This window comes from Cheilinus undulatus, linkage group 5 (assembly GCF_018320785.1).
Source record: "Cheilinus undulatus linkage group 5, ASM1832078v1, whole genome shotgun sequence".
Classification (NCBI taxonomy): domain Eukaryota; kingdom Metazoa; phylum Chordata; class Actinopteri; order Labriformes; family Labridae; genus Cheilinus; species Cheilinus undulatus.
Genome location: NC_054869.1, coordinates 7,686,117 through 7,710,514, shown reverse-complemented (window position 1 = coordinate 7,710,514; position 24,398 = coordinate 7,686,117). Strand labels below are relative to the sequence as shown.

Here is a 24,398-nt window from a genome sequence, read left to right as displayed (position 1 = left end):
TACTTTGAATTTGTCTCATATCAAGGATAAAACCTCCTGACTGTGGCTCCGTCTCTAAACTGCTTGTGATCAGAGGATTTAAGAATTCAGTGTAACATCCTATTTAATACTTCAACACTCCTTCTCTCCTGATTTAGCACTCTTTCAGAAGCGTGAACCGCCTTTCATTCGATCACACTGAACCAGCAGGAGATGTCCAATCCCCCACATTTTCTCCAGGTGGCCGACATGTGGGAAGAGAGCGGAGCCTGAGCGAGGGGAGCTTAGGCGTCACATCACATTACCTGAGGATGCGTCAGCCGGGTCAAGTCATCTGTGTCTGCTCGATGTTCCCGAGCCGCACCGAGCGAGAACTGGCTCTCCCGGGACGGAGTTACAAGACGACCTCTCAGAAATATTATCAGATGTGGAAGGTGGGTCGATGTGGGAGCTGTGTGTGAACTCGGCTCATCACTGACACTCCGGTTGGTAAAGAGGATTCGAAGGCTGCGGCTAATCCGGCTGCCATCCAAGGGCCCTTCCTCCCTCAAATCCCCTGTGAAACTTACAGGTGTGATCTCACCTACGCTGTGTTTTCTTTAGGCTGAACCTTGGAGAAGTTTGCTGCAGTTATATCATATTTTCATGACCTACATCCAGAGACAGCGAGTAGAAATGGGCTAGCACGCTAAGCCCTTCCTTTTCTTCTACAGAAAACAATTCTTTAAAGAAATTACAACAGATTGTTTTAAATATTGTAGAACCTAGTAATAGACTGGGATTAAAAAAAGGCCATCTGCAACAAACTGGGCCTATTTTTCAAAACATCAATCCAACTGTTAATGTAAAAAAAAAACAGCAAAAACCTTAAAGACTGGCTAGAAAAGAGAAAGTGTCTCAAAATATTAGAATATTGTGGAAAAGTTCAACTTGCAAAGGTCTCCTGCATCTTCATTCTCTCACTCTGGTTCAGTGCACACAACCACAATCATGGGGAAGACTGGTGACTTAAAAAAAAATGTCCAGAGGACAATCACTGACACCCTCAAAAGGAGGGTAAGCCACAGAAGGTCACTGCTGAAAGGACGGGCTGTTGTCAGAGGCTGTATCAAGGAATACTCATGGAAAGTTGACTGGAAGAGAAAAGTGAGGTAAGAAAAGGAGCACAAGCAAATGGAATGAGCTCAGCCTTCAGAGGATTGTCAAACAGCAGATTCAAGAACTTAGGGGAGCTTCACAAGGAGTGGACCAAGGCTGGAGTCTGTGGATCAGGAGCCACCACGCAGACAGGTCCAGGAGATGGGCTCACAAGTGTTTTGTGTTCCCAAGTCCAACCACCCCTGAACCACAGACTTTATGAGTGTCTCACCTGGACAAAGGAGAAAAAGATCTGGACTGTTAATCAGTGGTCCAAAGTCCTGTTTTCAGATTAAACTAAATTTGGCATTTCATTTGGAAGTCAAGGTCCCAGAGTCTGCAGGAGGCTCTGAGACGCCCAGAATGCAAGGTGCCTGAGTTCAGTGTTTTCATTTTCCACAGTCAGTGATGATTTGAGGTGCCATGTCATCTGCTGCTGTTGGCCCACTTTGCTTTATCAAGCCCAGAGTCCAGAGACCTTCATGCTTCCATCTGCTGAGAAGCTTTATGGAGATACTGATTTCCTTTTCCAGCAGGACTTGGCGCCTGCCCACAGTGAAGCCAAAACTACCAGAAACTGGTTTCCTGACCATTGTATGACTGTGTTTGATTGGCCAGCCAACTGGTCTGACCTGAACCCCATAGAGAGACACCAGACTCAAGAATACAGACAAGCTGAAGGCTGCTATCAGAGAAACATGGGCTTCATAACACCCCAGCAGTGCCACAGACTGATTGCCTCCATGCCACGTCACATTGATGCAGTATTTCATTCAATAGGAGCCCCGACCAATTACTGGATGCATAAATGAGCATAATTTTCCAGAAGGTAAACATTTTCGTATTACAAGCCTCTTTTTTAATTGGTGTTTTGTAGGGATGTGATGAGATCAAAACGTCACGAGATTTCTCGTTGAGGAAAAAACTGTCTTGCGAGATCAATATTGCGCAGACACTTGGAGAAGCAGCTCTCCTTACAGAAAACAATACCCAACTGGAAGTCATAAAAGATCACAAAGATGCCCTGGCCACTTTAAAACTGTTGGTGGGAGAGCTAAAGAAGAAACGGAGCTGATCTGTGACCTATTCAGAACACGCTCCATCCCCCAACCCCTCCTCCGCTTGGGTTTCTTGGGGCCGCACATGATCCGTCAGTGCGTCATAAGTTCATCATAACAGTCCAAAATGATGAAATGTTGCTGCTGTGCAGTCTCTGTAAGGACAATATAGTGTTACATTAGTTTGTGTATGCGCGCAGACTCGATCGTCACTCTTCGTCATGTCTCCTTCTCATCTCACGGCCTGTCAGCCACACATCCATCAGCTGTTGGCTGCGCGTATCATCAATCAGAAGACTAACATAAGCAGCGCAACAGGCGGTTGTATACTTCAGCGGTAAACTTAGCGAAACGAACTCTCTTTCAGTGCCATAGAGTCCATTGTTAGCTCCAAAAAACGCAGTTTTAGCCCCATTTAAACGTGCCCTGCTTGTTGTCTGACAGGCAGAGCAGAGACACACACTCGCTCACCAACGCACACACATTAACACACACGCTCATCTGTGCGTCATGTCCAACACTGTCAAAGCTCATATGAACAAAAAGCGCACAAAAACGATCAAATAATCTATTTCTCTACATTACAGCAAACGTGTTATTGCCAGGAATATTTCTTTTGTGTGTTTTAAATATGGATGTCCTTAAAGAGGATGAGAAATAGTTTGATTTTACTGATGCAGCTCTTTATATCTCAGTCTGTTGTAAACAGTGTTTAAAGTACTTTCAAAATAATCTAAATGCTTTTATTATAATTATTGTAATTGTGGCAATGAGTGCATAGTGTAGTAAAATAAAAATTTGGTAGACTATTAAAATGAAAGGTTTGATTTGAAGAGCATTAAAATGTACAGTTTGAGTCAGAGTTAGACAAGATAAACTGTGTGTAAGCATTGATAGCCTATTCAGTACAAGAGAAGTTAGTTCAAACATTTCTGAATAGACCTGAAGGCTTTGCAATTATGACTTTCAGTTGTATAAAGGACATATTATCCACCCATCTATTTTTTTTTCCAAAATTGAAAAAAAAAACAAAAGTGTAAAGTCTCATCTTGTCTTGTGTCTCGTGGGCCCAAATCTTGGCTCATCTCATCTCATCTCGTGAGATAAGAGTCTCGTCACACCCCTAGTGTTTGGTGACATTCTAATAATTTAAGATACTGTTTTCTTGGTTTTTATGACAGTAAGCTGTGTCATTGAGCTTAAAACAAAAAAAAGTTCTTAAATGTTTCACTTTGTGTGTGATAAATCTAGAATATATGGAATTTAGACAATCAGCATCATTTGAGGAGAATGAGGCAGTAGCTACAAGTGGGGGTTAGTTGTACTTGGGGAGAGTAGCAATGGCTGCCACCAGTGTAGCAATCAGCTCAGATGTAGACATGATATAAAGGTGGTTTCATCAGAAATGGACCACATTTTATATCAAGAGCCGTACTGAAAGCTTCTCTTGGTAGAGAAGATGTTTTTGCACATCTCCTGACCAATCTTGGCATGAGTTTTATCCAACAACATGCCTCACTCTCCATAAACTACAGCAGCGCCTGTCTGTCGAGCTCAGGTTACAACTGGAGCTGCTCATGCCTATGACCTTATTTTGTCTTGTCACTCTGATTGGCCCATAGTGCATGTGACAGGCAGAATCTTTAATATAATATATGGAATTTAAACAATTTGTGTAGCAATTAGCTTGGATTAGGGCTAAGCAATTAATCGCAAATTAGATTAAATCGCAATAGAGTCTGAATCGCAGAAGGTGCAATATTTCTTTAACCTGAAATTTATGTAAAATTACCAGTTTAGAACTTTTCCTGCATCATAGATGTTATGCATTACATATCATGCAATCATTCTCATGCCATATTTTTAGAATAGTGTACAAAAACAATCAGACATTCTTCATTTTTGTGTGTTTGTCTTATCAAATATGATAATTATATAAAGAAATACCATCCTCTTAAATAGAAAAATTCATATCAAATTTGCAAAATGAGTAAAATAAAATCATCCCAACTGATATTTTTTGAAAATTGTTCTGCCCTACTTTAATATTTTGTTGGTTATAGTATAGAACGAATTATTGCTTGTTTTGCATGAGATGAGGAACTTAAGAAATAATTGCATACTAGATCGCATTATTGGGTAAAAAAAATTGCGTTCGATTTTTTTCCCAAATGGTTCAGCCCTAGCTTGGATGTGACTGCAGCATAGCTGTGTTATGAGAATTAGACTACAATTCTTTAATAAATAAAGAGCAAAGAACAGCACTGAAGCGTCTTCAGGATGGAGATGTTTTCGCTCTTCTGCCAACCTGCTTTGGCATGAGTTTTGTCCACCAACATGCTCCACTGTTCATAAACTACAGCAGCACCTGTCTGTTGAGCTCAGGTTACTACTGGAGCTGCTCATGCCTACGACCTCATTAAGTCTTGTCACTCTGATTGGCCCATAATGTCTGTGACAGGCATCCAATCACCATCCAAGAATCTTTTGAAACAGTCCTGCCCTTCCCAAACACTTCAAATGAGAAATGAATGTGAAATCTATCCATGGAATAGATATATGAAAGTCTATCTGGCTTGTCAGAACAGTACATCCCTACCATCTGTGAGAATTTGTGCCTCCATTGGAAAATAATGCACCAGCTGTCACTGCCTCCGTCCAATCCATCCTCCTTACACTTCTCCCACAGCAGGCTCCATCTCATTAGCTTCTTATTGAACTAGCATCTTCCTCTTTCTACCTTTCCTTCCCTTTAGCTCTGCCTAACTTTTCATATCGGAGGAACTCCACTCTCTTCCCACGGTTGTGAATAAATCATTCATATTTGACTTTTAAATAATTTAGCATACAACATATTACTCTCAGAGAAGGTAAAAACCATCTGTAGCAAAAAGAGATACTGAATTTTTAGGGAGGTGGGCACAAAAAGCCACTGAGCCTCTGCTGAGAGTGCATGCTGGGATATCTTTTGAAAGGGCAGACCTTCATTTTAAAAAGCAGACCCTGGGTTTAGAACTCATTTATTCACTTCACAGCACTCAAACTGGATTCCTGCACTGTGACTGGGTCAATGCTGTGCTGTGTTAGGCTCAATTTGCAACGTTGAGTCTCCACTTAAAGAGACTGGAGGTGAGCAACGGGCTGATACATAAGCATGACTTTCACAGAAATGAATCAACATTTGCACATTCAAAACAAAATCAACAGCACTGAGGAGTTTTCTGCAGCTATTTTGGCATGACCCAGGCTGCAGGCATGCAACCTTTTCTGTAAGTCTGGTGACGGCTTGCTTTTAGTGCGTGAGAACCACGACCAAACTACTTTCATAACAGGCTATTGGGAGTAGCCTGTTTTCTAAAGCATAATCCAGGAGGCTAAACACACCTTAAGGTTGGGCTTTATACAGTTTTCTAGGATTATTTTTCTTGATTATGTACATGTTAGATTGAAATTGAGCCTTCAATCTTTGTGTGTGGTCGTTTATGCAAGGTTTGAGTGGAAATATGATTTAAAATTTATAAACTAACAGAGGGATCTGCCCTGATATCACCTCAAGTGTTTTTAATCAATCAGCTGAAAAGTTTGTTCATGACATACAAAAAGTTTACCACTGTGCATGTTTCAAGCATAGCAAAGTGAACCGCAAGTACATCGTCTGCCTAAAGAGGTGTTCTGATCAGAGCTGGTCACCATATTGTGAATGCTAATCTCTAAAAACTGTCTATAAGTCTAGACAAAGAGGTGAGGCTAAAGTAGCCCTTAGCTTCCTGACCAATGGCTACAGGCCCTAACCTATGCCCGTTTGCATATCTTCACATAAATATGTTTATAAAATGAATGTGTTCAATAAAAATATCCCCCTTTGTGTTTCTTGTTGAGAAATAAATCAGTAAAGAGACCAGATCCCTGTATGCCAGGCTGTGAAAATGTTTACTTTTGTTGTATAAAAAGTGCATTTTCAGATTTGCTCTAATGGGGATTCTTTGGTTTTTGCAGCCAGCCTCAAGTGGACCCTCAAGGACATTACAAGGTTCTGCACATCCTAATGAGCTTCATCATGTAAAACCTGGAGTTGCTGCTTAATTTTGTATCATGACCCACACTGAAACCATGACTGGTGCAACAATCTTTGTTATAAAGTGTCTACCAGATTTAAACCTGCAAACTGGCCAATCTAAAGAACTGGCTGGGCCCTGGTTAACTCCAGAGAATGGGCCCTCCACAGTTTCAATAGATTAATGGTATCAATGTGAGTGTGTTGGATCAGTAGCATTGGTGCTTGCATTCTGCTAACAGTTACCTCATTTTTGAGCTGAAAAGTGTGTCAAGCTACTATTGGGTTCGGACATTAGGATGATTTATTTGTGGTACTTTTGAACCATTTTCACCACTTTTTTTCTATCCATATTGCCACATCTTTTGTCATTTTTAACTCAATTCTGCTGATTTTAGCCAATGTTTCCCACTTTTTCTGCCCATTTCTTGCCCCTTTATCCCATTTTTGCCCTCTTTCACCCAATTCTGCCCTTTTTTGCCCATTTCTATAACATATTCTTTCAAGTTTTTGCTTACTTTAGCCATCTTTTGCCATTCTTTGCCCATTTTGCCACTTTTTGTTTATTGACACTTTTTTCCACGTTGATCACCTTTTTTTGTTGTCAATTTTCACCCATTTCTGCTTCTTTAACTACTTTTTGCCCATATATGCAATTTATTTTGCATTTTTAGCCACCTTTGGTAATTTTTCTGTCCATTTTGGCAATATTTTTGCCACTTTTTGCCACTTTTCAAAAAAAAAATTCCAAATTTTTGAACATCTTTTGCCGCTTTTATCCCATTTTTACACTTTTCCTTGTCAGTGGCAATTGCCAGGAATGTCTACTCAGGTTAAGGGTTAGGGTACTCCTAACCCTTTTACGTGCTGACATTGTGATTAAAAACAATGTCCTGATAATATTCTTCTTTCAAAATCCACAGGAAATTTAAACACAGTAAGTTCTGTGTTTGTGTTTATTACCAGTGTCACATGGGAAGTGTTGATTCTTTTGACCAATCAGCTAACTGCCCTCTCTATTGTGTGTGTAGCTCCTTTTAGGGATGGACAGGTAAGCTTGGCACCCCAGCAGAAGGGTGCCAAAAAAGCAAGATGGTACTATTGGTATATGGTATTATTTGGGATCCTCTTCATCTTTTGATAATGAAAACTCAAATAAGCATGAACTGTTCCATGCCAAACTTAACCGGACCACTAGGTGGAAATGATATAAGATCCCTCTGGATGTCCAAACGATGAAGAATGGCAGGTAAATTAAAAGGCTTGCCTACTGGCTCAGCTACCTCTTCACCTTGACTGTCCAATACAACATGCAACACTGCAGATGCTACATCAACCACCTGTGATTCTTGCGGTCTATTCTACCCTCACTTATGAACATGACTCCAAGATACTTGAAGTCCTTCAGTGGAGGCAAAGATTCACTCCCATCTGGGGAGGGCAAACAAGCATTTTCCAGCAGAGAACCATGACCTTGGATTTGGAGGTCCTGATGCTTCACTTCAGCTGCAAACCTCCCAAACACCTGCTGGAAATCATCAAATGATAAAGCCAACAGAATCACATCATCTGCAAAAAAAAAAGGTGGAGATGAAATTCTGAGGTCCTCCAACAGGAAACCCTCCTCGCTCTGGCTGCGCCTCAAGATCCTGTCCATGAAAATTACAGTCCGCATCCCAAATTGATTTTATCTTATGATAATGTGACTGCCGTTATCTCTCTTACCGTAGAAAACACCCTGCTTCCCTGAGTTGGCTGCAAAAGTCTTTTAAAAAGTCATAAAACATCTAGTTAAACATTAAAAATGCCGCCAAAGGGAAAACATTTAGCCACAACATGTCTTCGTGTTTAGACACATGCCACAGCACAACACGACTGCTGAATTAAAGGCTGGAGTAACTGAGCCAAGTGGGGATTTGAATGCACCAGTAATTGTGAATGCACCATTAAGTTGTAATCTCAACTGGAGTCAAAATCAAAAAGGCTTTTAAGCAGGTCCTGCAAAATTCAAGAGGATTTTATCCTCCATGTTTTGTCACAGTCTGTGTTTGAAAGACGTTGGTATTTATGAGACAAACAAACTATTAGTTTTCAGGGCTTGACCTGTGCTCAACCCCTCCTCTATTGATTTTCCTTTAATAACTGTTTAGTCCCCCTTAAGGTCATTGTTGTAAAAATGTAGCTCATAAATCCTCATAATTTAACGTTTTGTTTTGGCAGCTTACAGCTCTCTTTGTCCAGGGGCCCCGCTATAGGACCCTGAAGATTTTAATGGTGAAGGATACTGAATTCAACCAGCATAAGGATTTTCATTCTGAGAGCGTCTGTCGATGTCTGTCAAATCCTCACAGGATCATAAAAGCATTGTCCCCTTACACTTAGGACCACCAGCCCATTGTCCATGCTGGCATTTTAAGTACAGTGTTTTATAGACCAGTGGTTATCAACTGGTCCAGCCTCAGGACCCAGGAACTACAATGAAAAATCATTCAGATGACCTTAGATGGGGCAAAACATGACTGAACAAAGAGACATGGCAAAACCTACATGTTTAAAATAGGGAAGGTTATGAGTACTCAATATGGCCGTTGATATTAAAGCAAAGCAATCCTTTGTCTTACATGCATACTCAAACTTTGAGTTTTTCAGACTGAATTAATTTGGTGAGAAATGGTAAGAATGAAGAAAATAATTAACAATCCACAGAGGTAAGGCTTTTCAAGCTATGGCTCTGGTTTCAGAAGCACAGCTAGCTAGATTACAGCCACAACAACTGCTTTATGACAGCTACAGGATTTCTCAAGGGACGATTTCCTAAAAAAGGCAAACAGTTGACTCTGTTAGCACCAGTAAGCTTGTTTGTGACAAGAGTAGAAAAATTAGCCTTCTAATTCAACAAAATTGATGATGGGGACAAGTTGACTGAGTTCTTTGGAAGAAGTATAGCATTTGCCAAACCAGAGTAAAGACCACCATCACTGCTAACAACAGTGGAACAGCTGTGTAAGCCAAGGGACGGGCATTGCAAATTAGCTCAAGCCACAAAAGCTATAGTGTGTGGCAACAGTTTACTTGCTTCATACTTGTCCCTATACAAATAAACATTAAATAAATAAATGGATGAATAAGGACAAAGCTGCAGAATTGATTGCATATATATAACATGTAGATTAAGTGACTGTAACTACGGACTAGTAAAAGGATCTCCTCATGGTGTCAGATGACATGGAAGGCTATTTGGTCTCAGAGTCATGCTTTCTGGTCTGTAGAGGAATCGACTGCGGTAACTGAATAAAGTCTGGACTGTCTCATTCATACTCCAAGTTGATGGTTTCTGTTGGTTGCATTATTATCTCTTAATATTTCGTTAAGAACTAGGGGCGCATTTACACCAGAGCTGTTTGGTCCGCTTTAAACGAACTCTGGTCCACTTTCCTGGATAGTCCGGTTTGTTTGAAGTGGTGTGAGCTTTCACACAAACTCTGGTGCTGACCAAACAAACGGATTCTGGACCACTTGGAAACAGGGGGTCTCAGTCCACTTCCAAACGAACCCTTGTGCGGTTCGTTCGAGGTGTGAAAGCAAAGCGGACCAACTTGTGAACCAAAGGCAGGAAGTGGCAAAAAGCGCAATGATATACGAATTCATATGTGATTTAATGCATTCAAATACATGTCGGTACCTCGCTTGGCGCCTGTGAAGCCATAGCAACACATTGTAGTTGGTGGTGATTTATTCGTATCATGTAAAGAACGACAGGCTGGACAGCTCACCACCTCGCTGGCTGCTTGTAATGCCCCAATGCAAAAGCAGAAACCCCAAGAGAGCGTAAAATGGGTGTTATTTCATTGTGTCTGTGGAAAAAAAGACAAGCGAAAGGAGATGGAGCTCTGGTTTCATCTTCTTCTATGCCTTTTTTTCTTCTTGGTCACTGTTTGTTCGACAGCCCCTAACGGGCAGAGGTTGTAGGTGTTCAGATGGCTGGACCATGAGCAGTGTGAACGCAAACCAAACCAAAGGAAAGTGCAACAATGTTGCCATTTACGTTCCAAAACGGACCGAATCCCCCAGACTATCAGGTGTGAAAATGACCTGGGACTTGAAGAGCTGATTAAATGTATTTATGTTTTACAGTAGTTACTTACTTTACTGTGTAAGTACTTGAATATCCTCAACCTGACACACTAGATAGACTGTTTCACATATCCACTGCATGAATATATTTCACATCCATCTGGAAAAGCTCCCATGCAAAGCATAGGAGGGGCAGGACTTTTCAAAAAACTCTCAGGAGGTGATTGGACAAAGTCACATTCATTGCAGGCCTAGAAGACACGAGAAAATGAGGTCGTAGGCATGCACAGCTCGGGTAGTTACCTGAATTCGACAGACAGAGGCTGCTGTAAACAGTGGAGCTTGTTGGTGGATTAAACTCAAGCCGAGGCCATCAGGCAGATCCATCTTGCAAAGCTCCAATCCAGATCTGAAAATCGACCTGACCAGTCAGCGTCATTTGAGGAAGACCAGGTGGTAGCTACAGGTGGGGTTTGGTTGTACAGGAAGTTGATAACAATGGCTGCCACCAGTGTAGTGATTAGCTGTGATGTAGCTGTAGTTTATCAACGCTGGACAACATTCATTTAGTAAATACAGATTAAAGAAAAGCCAAGAAAGCTTTTCATGACAGAAAGATGTTTTCACTCTTCTCCTGACCACCACAGCATGAGTTTGCAATGGTTACAGGTGGGGTTTAGTTGTGTTGATAGCGATGGCTGCTGGTGTATGATTAGCTCAGAGTAGCCATAGCATGGCAGCGGTTTTATCAGAACTAAGACACATTGCTTTATTAAAATTAGAGCAAAGAGCCACACTGAAAGCTTTTCTTGGCAGAGGATGTTTTGCACTTCCACCAAACGCCCTCAGTTTGAGTTTTATCCATCAATAAGCTCCACTGTTCATAAACCACAGCAGCATTCTCCTGGTGCTGTTGAGGTCAGGTTACTGAAGCTGTGCATGCCTGCTACCTCGTATTGTCCTGTCACTCTGATTGGCCTGTGATGAATGTGACAGACAGGATTGAGGTCCAATTACCCTCCAAGAATTTTTTTGAACAGTCCTGCCCTTCCCAAACACTTTGTATGGGAGGTTTCCCAGATGAATATGAAATCTATCTATGCAATGGATATGAAACAGTCTTTCTGGCATGTCAGGTTACCAAAATGTAGTCGTTATTGATGACAAACAAAATATATAGATGACTGTCTGCTTCAGGCTGCTGTAAATTGTGACTTTTGCCACTTTTTTTTCCAGACACACTTTCACAGCCCACTGAAAACAGCTCTGCAGCCCACTTTCAGGTCCTGACCCACCAGCAGAAAATCACTGCTGTAGACAAACCTCGTCTCTCACATTTAGGGACCATAAAGCTCTCATAAACAACCCTGCTCACTTCTTCTTTCCTTATTTGTAGCTCTCTCCGCTCCCCTGAATCAGTAAACAATGCACATCTTTGGAAATCCTAAACGATGGAGAGAGAGCCCTAATTACAACTAATCATGTGTCTAATTGGCAATTCCCAACCCGGAGAATTATCCCTATGATTCCTGTTATGAATCATATGCCAAACACACTGCACTGTTTAATTAAAATGACTGTTTTCACGGAGATCAACACAAGCCGTTTACAGACTGTCTGTGCAGCATGTGCGAGGATGAAAATAACCCCAAAATGATGCAGCGGTTTCTTATGATCCTCAGTGGAAATGATCCTCCAGAAAGGTTTAGTCCAATCGGTGTGCACGCTTTGATTTCATGGCCCCAGATTCAATCACCTCCTCTATCTTTCCAGACATGCTCTCTCACATGTGGCTCCATTTTGTCCTCTCTGAGAATATCCTGTGAGCAATTCCCATCTCTAATCACAGACTATGGCCATGAGACCCGACGGTGGAGGATTGCCACACTCCCACTTATCTTCCCATGGAATACAAAGATAAGCCTGCTGTCATGGGTTGGCATTGTTGTTTTCTATTCAGGCTAGCTCTATTACATGAAAACAATGTCCTCCTTGGAAATTTGCTGATATCATCATTTAAGAAATGTGACAATGGGACAGCACAATGTTTAACAGTTTCTATTATCACAGGTCATGACCTCAGAGGGGAGCTAAGTGGCCACGGATGGCTTTTAAATCACTCTCCATCCATCCATCTTCGATAACCATTGTGACCCCTACCTTAACCCCGTGAAGGACTTCTTCCTCTGCCACATGAATCCTGTTACTCATTATCTCACAGCCCAAAACACATCAACGCATCTGCCAGCAGACAGGAGCAATCACACTGTATCAGAGTTTAATGTCGGTGATAGCACAGAGCATCTTCAAGTAGGAAACCTGCATAATTCTGTGAGTAATGCAGCGAGTTAATAACACCTGATAGGTTGAGCAGGAGGAAATAATCAGATCATCAATACCACAATGAGCTTCTGTCTTCATTAAGACTATTGAGGTGGAACAGTGGCACCCATCACTCCAATATTATGTCACTGAGGATTAAAATAGGAGCAGTGGACATGGCCCATTTGTCACAATCCATCAGGATCAGCTCTGACAGTCTGAGCAGTGACTTCAAGAGTTCGAGTTCACCTGCTCATGCAGAGAAGATAGTAATGGGGCATAATTAGTCCTTAAATGGACATATATCCCTACATTTTCCTGTCATAAAGAGTAAATTTAGCAGACTTTAACAACCTGTCTGACAAAGTGAAGTAGGCTCCAAGATCTCAAAGAGCAACACATCATGGCGCCATCTAGAGAAATTTAAGCACAGATGAGCAACAAAGTCATTGACATCTAACAGAGGGTTCTAAGGCATTTCTACACCGCCTTCCACATTATTATGCAAACGACATTTTTCTCTGATTTTCTAAATATCAATGCAAATGACAGTCATAATATTTTTCAAGTCATCAACAGTTAGAGTATAATTCAAATGTTTCTGAACAAACTTCATAATGATAACTATTATATTTGTTTTAATAAAAACCTAAAAATGCACTTTTCCACATGTTCCACATTGTTAAGCAGGCCAAGGCATTACACTATTTGACACTTTTCAGCAATATGGGAAAGAAAAAGGATCTCTCTGCTGCTGAAAAGTGTCAAATAGTGTAATGCCTTGGATAAGGAATGAAAACATTCCATATTTTAGGAAAAATTAAGCATGATCACCGTACTGTGAAGAAATTTGTGGCTGATTCAGAGCACAGACGGGTCCCTGCAGATAAAGGCATAATGAGGAAGGTTTCTGATAGACAAATACATCAGATTAAGAGAGCAGATGCTAAAATACCATTACACAGCAGCAAACAGGTATTTGAAGCTGCTGATGCCTCTGGAGTCCCACCAACCTCAAGGTGTAGGATCCTCCAGAGGCTTGCAGTTGTATATAAACCTACTATTGAGCCACCCCTAACCAATGCTCACAAGCAGAAATGGTTGCAGTGGGCCCAGAAATACATGAAGACTCATTTTCAAACAGTCTTGTTGACTGATGAGTGCCGTGCAACCCTGGATGGTCCAGATGGAGGAGTAGTGGATGGTTGGTGGATGGCCACCATGTCTCAATGAGGCCAAGACGTCAACAAGGAGGGGGCGGAGTCATGTTTGGGCCGGAATCATGAGGAGAGAGCTGATAGGGCCCTTTAGGGTCCCTGAAGGTGTGAATATGACCTCAGCAAAGTATATAGAGTTTCTGACTGACCACTTTCTTCCATGGTACAAAAAGAGAATTGTGCCTTCTGTAGTAAAATTTTCTTCAAGCATGAATATGCTCCATCTCATGCTGCAAAGAACCCCTCTGTGTCATTGGCTGCTATGGGTATAAAAGGAGAGAAACTCATGGTGTGGCCCCCATCCTCCCCTGACCTCAACCCTTCTGAGAACCTTTGGAGCATCCTCAAGCTAAAGATCTATGAGGGTGGGAGGCAGTTCACATCAAAACAGCAGCTCTGGGAGGATATTCTGACATCCTGCAAAAAAAATTCTAGCAGAAACTCTCCAAAAACTCACAAGTTCAATGGATGCAAGAATAGTGAAGGTGATATCAAAGAAGGGCTCCTATGTTAACATGGAACTTGTCCTGTTAAGATGTTTTTGATTGAAATAGCTTTGATTTCAGTAAATATGACCTCCTGATGCTGCAATTTCTACAAATGACCATTTTCAGTTCTTTACAACCTATAAAATATTTTAAAAAGCTGTTGTGCTTAATAATGTGGAACAGTGCATTTTGAGGTTTTTATTTTTTTTTAAATATTTTTTTGTCATTATGAAGTTTGTTCAAAAACATTTGAATTATGCTCTAATGGCTGATGACTTGAAAAATATTCTGACTGTCATTTGCATTAATATTTAGAAAATCAGAGAAAAATATCATTTGCATAATAATGTGAAACACGGTGTAAGGCTTTGGGACTTCAGCCAACCGCAGTGAGCCATTATCCACAAGTGGAGAAAACTTGAAACAGTGGTGAACCTTCCCAGGGGTGGTCAGCCTATCAAAATGGCTCCAAGGGAGCATAGACGACTCATCCCAAAAGAACCAAAAACATCTAAAGACCTGCAGGCCTCACTTGACTCAGTTAAAGGTCACAAATTATGCAAAATACACTTTTGCAGGCTTTCATAACAGAAATATGTCCCCCTGGCCTGTCCACAATCCCCCCAAGAATCAGAAAAATCCACCCCCTCACTCTCAGATTTTCTCAGAGCCGTTCTCAGATTTTCCCCTCATGATGTCATGTGGGGAGTTAGCACCGCCCCCCAGGTTTGGTTAGCCCTCTCCGCTTGGAGGAAAGTTCCCCTCTTCTTCTGAGAGGAGGATCAGGAGAGCCACATCCACTTCCTGAGGGGGGCGGAGTCAGACAGTCCATTAACATTTAAAGCTACAGACACAAAAAAAAGCGCATTCAGAGCAGGGCTGTAACAGAGGGGTTTTCAGACATGCAAAAATCCAATACTGAAGTGTTTCCTCAGAAACAAACTTCACAGGCATGTTTTGGGGACCTCTGAGAACAATATATACTTGTCTTAAAGGGGTAAAATATGTCCCCTTTAAGGTCAGTGTTCAGGATTCAACAATAAGAAAGAGACTGGGCACGTGTGCAGATGGTGGAGTGGTTTAAGGTGCTACCCATGTATGTGGGCAGCCCGAGTTTGAATCCGGCCTGTGGCCCTTTACCACACGTCTCTCCCCACTCTCTTCCCTGTTTCCAAGTCTATCCACTGTCCTTCCTCTATCAAATAAAAGCATGAAAACCCCAAAAATAATTCTTTAAAAATAAATAAATAAAGAGACTGGGCAAAAATGGCATTCATGGGAGAGTTCAAAGGCCAAAACCATTGCTGACCAAAAAAGAACACAAAGGCTCGTCTCAAATTTGACAAAAAAAAACAAAACAAACCAAAAAACATCCTGATGATGCCAAAGACTTTTTGGGAAATACCCTGTAGACTGAAGAAACAAAAGTTGAATTTTCTGGAAAAAGTGCCTCTGGTTACATCTGGATTAAAACTAACAGCATTTCATCAAAATATCACACTAACACTCAGACATGGTGACGGCAGTGTGATGTCTGGGGCTGCTTCCCTGTTTCAGGACCTGGACTGGTGGCCCAGTCCATTACAGAGCTGATAAACAGAGAAAACAATCATTCTCACACCTATGGACAGTTTAAGGAATGCACAATATTGGATTTTTTTCCAATGTCTGATATGCCAACACTTACAGATTAATTTAAGCTGATATCGATACTGATATCAACATTTTAAATATGTATTTTAGACCTCAAAACTCAGTCCTTGAAGCACACTTTTAACTTTAGTACAATGAGGATAAACAAAGAAAAAGACTTCAACTAGCATAGGTCTCTTGGTCCAGCCTAAAGCTCATTAATGCCTATGAACAATTGGTCCAGATTGGAGTACCAACATTCACAGGAAAAGCAGATTCAACCAATCAGAGATGTCACTGTTACTCCAGAGTAATGGATAATGTAGTCCTGCAAATTGTGAGTAAGCCATGTTTTCTTAAATTGAGGCCAGTAACATGCTACACTATAATGACAAAAGTATTTGGCCACACTTGTTAATTATTAAATTCAGGTGTTTTAATCAGACCTGTTGCCACATGTGTACAAAATCAAGCACCTAGCCATGCAGTCTCCATTTGCAAACATTTGTGATACTAAATGAGTCGTTCTGAAGAGCTCAACAACTTCAAACACGCTACTATGATGGATGCAAACTTTGCAATAAGACTGCTGGTGAAATTCCATACCTGCTGGATATTCCACAACGTTAGGGGAAATTATTAGACAGTGGAAGAGTCAGAGGGAGTCAGCTACAAAGCAGAAGACCACGTAAAATCACAGTGCAGGATCAACGACTGCTGAGGCGCATGGTGCATAAAAGTCACCAACACGTTGCTGACTCCATAGATGAAGAGTTCTGAACTTCCACTGGCATCAGTGAAAGCACTAGTGCAGTGGGAGCTACATGAATGGGTTTCCCTGGCTGAGCAGCTGCATGCGAGCCTCAGATCAATGTCCAATGGCAAGCATTGGCTGGAGTGGTTTAAAGCACAACAACACTGGACTGTGGAGCAGTGGAAACGTGTTCTGTGGAGTGACGAATCACGCTTCTCTGTTTGGCGATCAGATGGGCGAGCCTGGGTTTGGCAGATGCTGGGAGAACGTTACCTGCCTGACTACATTACCCCTGTGCAAAAAGCAAGGATTATAAAGACATGGCTTGATGAGGTCAGTTTGGAGGAACTTGACTGGCCCATACAGAGCCCTGACCTCAACCCAACTGAGCACCTTTGGGATGAACTGGAACGGAGGTTGTGAGCCAGGCTTTTTCGCTCAACATCAGTGCCTGATCTCATAAATGCTCTACAGAATGAATGGGCACAAATTCCCACAGAAACACTCCAAAATCTTGTGCCTTCCAAGAGTGGAGGCTCTTATAGCTGCAAAGGGGCACCAACTCTATTTTTAAAGAATATGTATTTAAATACAGTGTTATCACAGTCCCTGTAAGTGCAAAGGTTAGGTGGCTGAATACTTTTGTCCAGTTAGTGTATCTCCTGTCTTTTACATGACCATCTATCATTGTTTCCCCATTTATACCTTTTTTTTTACTAGCAGCAGAACACTCAACTTTTGCAGGTAGACCATTCAGAGATGTTGCTGTGACACCCTAGGGTTGTGGGTAATGTAGTTCTGTCACCCGAGACTGAGAGGAAATCGTTTTTTTTTTTCTTAAAATTAATTGAAAATATACAAACTTGTACTTAAACATATGTGCGCTATTTTGAATGGTTATTAAATCATCACAAATAATCAAATCTGGAATCTTTAAAGGAATCACACTGAATGTTGTGTGGATGTTTAGGGAGGGGGGGGGGGGGGGCATGTTTTATTGCAGGGCCTTTCCACCCATGTCTGTGGTGTTCCTTCAGACATTTTTTGGAAATTCAAGAGTAGATGTACCTCAGCTGAAACTCTGGTTTAGTTACTCTTTAAATCTAACAGAGGTGTTAGTATTATCACAAGTTTGGCAGAGGTGACAGTGAGAAGGGGCCCGATGTGAGATGACTTCATGGGGCCCAGAAATCTTGGCAATGCCCCTGTATCCAACAATCATTCTCTATTAAATAATCATTAGCTACTCTATTAAATTTGATGAGGAGTTTCACAACCTACCAAATGATTGATGGTTTACAAGCAGTTAATTCCTTGGAGCTATGTGTTCCTCAGTTGCTTCCATGGTAACTGCGCAAAATTTTGTGCAGGTAGTGTAAAATTAAATGAGCTTTTGCAAATCACCAGAGCAGTTTACCTTTATCATTATTATTTTGTGCAGTGAGACAGAAACGCAGATTCTATAGGGGTTAAAATCAGCTGCAGCTCTATGTTTGATTTTATTGTGAAGGGGAAGGACAGTGGGGTTAATACTGGAGAGCAGGCGTGACCTTTGTGCCCTAGCAGCCAATCAAGGATGATGCAAAATCATGTATCAGAGTCATGCAGATCAGTGGGTGCTGAGACTGAATGCATAAACGTGGAAACCATTACCCCATTGTCCACTCAAGCAGATTAATTGAAGCCGTTATAAATTAATCACAGTCTGCGTATTAATTTTCTGCCTCAGTAGATTCATTCCCATAGATGATCAGCTGAACAGCTGATCTGGATGAAGCAGTTACATAGCATTTTTGCGCAAATCGCCCATTAATTTCGTGCGTTAAGATTACAGCTTGTTATTCAGTTTGGCTCTGGAGCATCTCCTGTGCGCAAAATCCTTCACTGTTTGAGATTATTTCATACAAGGCGATGTATTTGACTAACATTTGAGCAGAAGGCGCGCGTCATGCGTAATACTGGTGGGTATTTTTCAACTTTGTAAACTCACCTGTCCACGCTGATCACACACAGAGTCATGATGGAGGCGGTGCAGCACATTACATCCATGCCGATGAAGATGTTGCAGAAGACCTCTCCAAACAGCCACTTTCCCCCCGTCAGGTCCGTCACTATCACAAACGGCATCACCACTATGGCCACTGACAGGTCCGCCACCGCGAGGGAAACCAGCAGGTAGTTTGAAGGCTGTCTGAGCTTTTTCACCACGCACACCGCGATCACCACCAGCGTGTTTCCCATCACCGTGACTGCCGTGATCATCGCCAGCATCACCCCGATGATGATCTTCTCGGGGCGCCCGAATTCCTGCAGCTGCACCCCGCACGACTCGTTCCACATGGTGGTGGGGCTGATGGTGACGAGGACGTTGTAAAGCAGCTGCGGAGTGCCATTGGTAACTTCGGAAATTTCCTCTTTCTTGTTAAAAGTGAGCTCAATTCCCGAAGTATTGAACATCACGACAACGCTGACTCCGTGGGGGAGCAAGGGATGCCTCGCCACAGCACTCCAATTACGCGCATATTTGGATGTGTGGAACCTGCTCTCGGCTCCTGCCCGGCGGTTTGAGATCGATGCTGTTGCAGCTGCTGCACATCACAGCTGACAGCAACTCACTCTTGACAGGTTTAAAAACGATCCCTCACAGGAAGAGCTGCAGAAGTGCGCGTCATCCCGAGGATAAAACAGTAACTTCTACTCCAAAACTTTGAATGAAAACGCTCCAAACAATCCACAAACAAAGCAGCGCTCTCTGTGCTTGTTCCTCTGTGCATGAAACGGACAAATATGGACTATTTGGGGAGTTGCGCTGCGTAAACCGCACCTACTCATGTGACGCACCAGTTAAGACGCACACACAGCCAGCCAACGGAGCATCAACGGGATACAACAGCGGTTTTATTGTGGATTCAAGGAGCTCCAACGTGCAAAATTATGAATAGTTAATCAGATATTTGTATACAGGGTTCCCTCTTAAAAATGGCATTAACACGTTTGTACATATCACCCTAAAGGATTCAATAGAGCTTGACGTTTTATCTGGCTGTGAATTTACCTCCAGAATCACAGGACTCCCACACACTCTCACACATAAGCTCCTTTCAGTGACTGTCAGTCTGTATTTTATGATAAAGATCTGAATGAGCTGGCTGGCAGCTGACACATCTTTGATTTAATGCATCATTTAAATAAGAAGTCGTTCCTCCTTAGGACAAAAAGCATGTGCTGTTTCATCTTTTCAAAGAAATCCCGAACTAGTCAACTTGTCCCTGTCATTTGAAGACAAGCAAGAATCTTTCTAGCCACTGTTGGACTCAGAGGGGGGTGCAGGGGGGTGATCGCCCCTGTTAGGCCCTAATGTTCCAAAATACAGTGATCTCTTGGATGCCCCTATGGAGCATGAAACATGCCCACAAGGGTGCCCTCACAGTTGGGAAAATGTGATAAAGTGCCTTCTTTGGCAGTGGTTCTCAACTCATGGGTCATGACCCAAAAGTGGGTCATAGAGCCAGGAGCATGGCCAGGGATTATGGGCCCCCAAAAAGAATAGAATATCACACAGGGCCCCCTTACTGGCTAGCCTAGCAATAATTGGTGCATCATTTTTTACAAATATCTATGTTTTTTCATGTATTCTATTTTATTCTATGTGATATAAATTGTAGTCCATTGACTGATTCATTTAGTCACTTTTGATTCAATAATGACACTAATTGATAAGAAAAAAATAAAGGCTTTTCAAGGGCCCCTCCCTACTGTGGGCCCAGGTAATCAGTATCCTTTATTCCCGCTGTTCTACGCCCATGCATAGAGCCATTTTTAATGGGTTGCGGTGTTGTTCTAACCTGACATGCCATCTGGAAAACATTCAATACTAAGCATTTGGGAAAGGGCAGGGGATTTGTAAAAAACTCAGAGTGTGATTGGATAAATATTCTGTCTGTCACATCTTCACGGACCAATCAGAGCTACAAAACATGTGACGTGGCCGCTACCAAGGTGTGCGTGCGCAGCTACCGAGGAATAACGCGAAACATGGCGACAGTAGACATGTCAGTACACGACTTTTGTCATTTTTGAAAAGAAAACAATGCTGTTCTTTGTTCTTTTATCGAAAAAATGTCAAGTTCTGGTAAAACTGGCGCTTTAGCAGCATCCACGCTAATGTCATCCGCCATTGGTCCTGACACTTTCTAACCGGGCCCAAACAGTTCAGATGGGAGCAAGGTTAGTGTTGTTCCTGGAAACAAAAATTGCACAAAAAAGTCCACAGAACTCTTTTAAAAATACACTTGATTTGTCCTGTCTCTTTAATTTGGTAGGTTTTGTGCTAAATGAGCTTCAAACCGTGCTATATTTTATGAAGTAAATCTGATTAATCAAGGAATATCAGTCGTTTTGGTTTGCTATTTCTCAATATGGAGTTGATGGTGGTTCCTGAGGCACTCTCAGATATCCCTCCAGTGGGTAATACATAATAAACTGCCTTCCAGGCCACCATCCAAGTAGGCAAAACATGATAAGGTGTCCTTCCCCATAAATGAAATGAGCCTCCCTACCCTGACCAAGCTACTCAGTGTATGCTGGAAAACAGGCTCTCTGAATTTATGCTGCCAACCCATTAAGAGGGAAATCTCAGCTGACCCAAATAAGCTCTCAGGAACATTATATGGACAAAAGTATTCAGCCAACCTCTTAATTATTGAATTCAGGTGCAGTCCCATTGCAACAGGTGTATAAATTCAAGCACCTGTCTATGCTGTGACGGATGCCACCTTCGCTATAAGACAGTTTGTAAAATTACATCTCTGCTAGAAGTTCAGTCGACTGTAAGTGATATTATTAGAAAGTGGAAGCATTTAGAAACAACTGCAATGGGGCAGAAGACCATTGATTCCAGAGCTGGAGAGTTCTGACCAACCACGCTTCTCAGATAGGCAAGGGTGGGTTTGGCAGATGCCAGGAGAACATTACCTTCTGGCTGCACTGTGCCAACTATGAAGTTTGGTGGAGGAGGGACAGTAGAACGGGGCTGTTTTTCAGGGTTTGGTTTAGGCCATTATCTCCAGTGAAGGCCAATCTTAATCCTTAAGCATACAAAGACGTTCTGGATAATGCTATGCTTCTAACTTTGTGGCAACAGTTTGGGGAAGGCCCTTTGCTATCCCAACATTACCATGCTCCAGTACACAAAAGCATGGTTTGATGAGTTTGGTGTGGAAGAACTTGACTGACCTCAATCCCACCCAGCACCTTTGGTGAGACCTGGAACACATCTAACATCGATGCCTGACCTCTAAATGCTCTATTAAATAAATGGGCACAAATTCCCACAAAAAACATCTCATGGAAAACCTAAGAAGAGTGGGATCAACTCCATATTAAAGTCCATGTATATGAACATAATGTATTTACAGTCTCTGTTAGTGTAATGGTCAGGTGGCTGAATACTTTTGTCCATATAGCTCCAAACACATTTCCAAAAGAAGGCGTCTGCTCTGATTCAAGCACTACTACACTACACTACACTACACTACATTTCTGGTGCAAAACATAATAAAAATGTTAAATTGAACCAGGATTTCTAACTATTTTACAATAAATGCTTAATAGCATTTTAGTGTGCTGGTGCAGACAGAAGATGCCCTCTTTATCATTTTTGCCCCTGCCCCTCAAACATCCTAAGTCCACTGAAAAGAGCATCTCAAACACTCAAAACATAACCCATAGTAATGCATGTCTTTGTTGCCTTGCTCTGAGCACTGGGAACACTTAAAAGGAGAAAGTCCAGCAGCGCTGCTGTCGGGGGACAGTCCGGGCATATGGGAGAGCTTCCCAGGACCGCTTGCATCATCATCCAGATAGGAACAGCTGTGGTGTGTTTGTACCCCCGGCTCTGGATGGGGCGGTTCTGTTTCCCACAATTTCCTCACAGCTTGTCATCCCTACCCTAGATGCCTCCACCACAGCTGGCCCTTCGCTCACTATTACCCAGCATTCAGTATGAGGGACAGGTCAGCAATGATTGCCACATCACTCAGTGTCTGCTGTCAGGGGAGCGTGGACATTTATGCTGAGGATATTGCAGATTGGTAGATGTCAGGGGTGTCACGTTCCAGGAGTGAAAGCCTCTGTGGAGAATCCTTGGGGCTTATGCAAAACAACCTGTCAGCATGTCAGTGTCTTATTAGAAAAGCCTCAGGGGTCTTTTAATAAGAGGAGTTAAATAGGTATGGATTACACCTGGTTTAGATGCAATAAAGAGATGATTTGAAGAGGGAATGAATGAAGGATTTCCAATCAACTGCAAGAAACTGGTGCAATTAGACAACAAGAGGTGTTCATCTTCATGGCACACTATGTCAGCATCAAACCCAATGCTGGACATCATGAAGGAGGTAGATAAAATATCTTGATTGCATACCATGCAGAGAAATTTGTCCAACCATACTTCACAACCTCCACTAGACCAAAACTACTGTGAAACATGTTTGAGAGGCTGTTTTGGATGTAACTATGGTTGGCCTTGGGATCTTGGTGTGATCGTAGGTGTGTCTTAGCCAAATAAATATTTTATTAACCTAATACTAGATAGAATGTTTCAGATATCCATTGTACAGGATATACAGTATTCCATTTCATCTGGAAACCTCCTGTACAAAGCACTTGGAAAGGACAGGCCTTTTCCATATAATTATCAGAGCGTTATTAGACGAATTTATGGACCAATCAGAGTGACAAGACAAAATGAGGTAAGGCCTTTCCCCACTGAGTCAGGGTTTTTTTGACAGAATTTTTTGCACCTTGAAAAAGAAAATCGATCTCATGTTGTAATGGTGTTGCACTCTGATGCAAACCTTTTATCCGTCATTAACTTTTTAGGACATTTTGGATTTTTATGCACACTTTTGCATCAGTCTATGTTATTTAGATGGTGACTGATTATTCAGTTGAATTGGAGAATACCATAAGTTTGGTTTTGTCTGCATTTAGAACCAGTTTAAGTTGCTGCAAACATAACTGAACAACTTTAATAGCAGGCTGTAAAAATTCAAAAGCCTGCATAATCAATGATGACCACCAATAAATAATGGTGTCATCTGCATAAAGATGATATGAATTTGACAAGTTATCACACATATTGTTAATATCAATGGAAAATAGGTCCTAAGACTGAACCTTGGGGTACACCTTTGGAGATCTCCAAAAAGACGAGTTGGACCCAGCCATCTGGTAATACTGGACAGGTAATACACTTTGATTTTTCCATGTAGTATGAGGATATCAGCCATGGATATTTCACAAATAAAGGCATCAATTTGTTCTCACACCAACTAATAGACTTGAGTTCTCCATGTCTTCAACTTGGCACAGTTGTGACATACAAGCTGGTGTCATATGAAGCTCTCTGTCAGGATGTCTGATTTACATCACAATACAAAACAATTCTACAAATTTTCTCAGTGAATACAAATAAAACGCAACAGACTCAGTGTGCAAGATTTGAGTGTGTGATGTTTTTGTTGCATTAGGGATCCAAAATAATTCATCCAAATATAACAGACTCATTGTGCAAAGACTTTTAGGCCCGCGCAGCTCAAGTAGTAACCTTAACTCGACAGACAGGTGCTGCCATAGTTTAACAGTGAAGCTTGTTGGTGGATAGAACTCATGCCGAGGCCA

General features: G+C 41.8%; 1 protein-coding gene across 1 annotated transcript in view; it reads right to left on the bottom strand.

The window, feature by feature from the left end:
* htr7c (5-hydroxytryptamine (serotonin) receptor 7c) overlaps positions 1–19,478 on the bottom strand; it is a 56,640-nt gene extending 37,162 nt beyond the window's left edge. The window contains exon 1 of the mRNA XM_041786894.1: positions 18,706–19,478. Coding sequence (XP_041642828.1) covers positions 18,706–19,172 — 467 coding nt within the window. The 5' untranslated portion in view covers positions 19,173–19,478. The remainder of the gene's footprint in view (positions 1–18,705) is intronic.
* Positions 19,479–24,398: the final 4,920 nt, after the last annotated feature.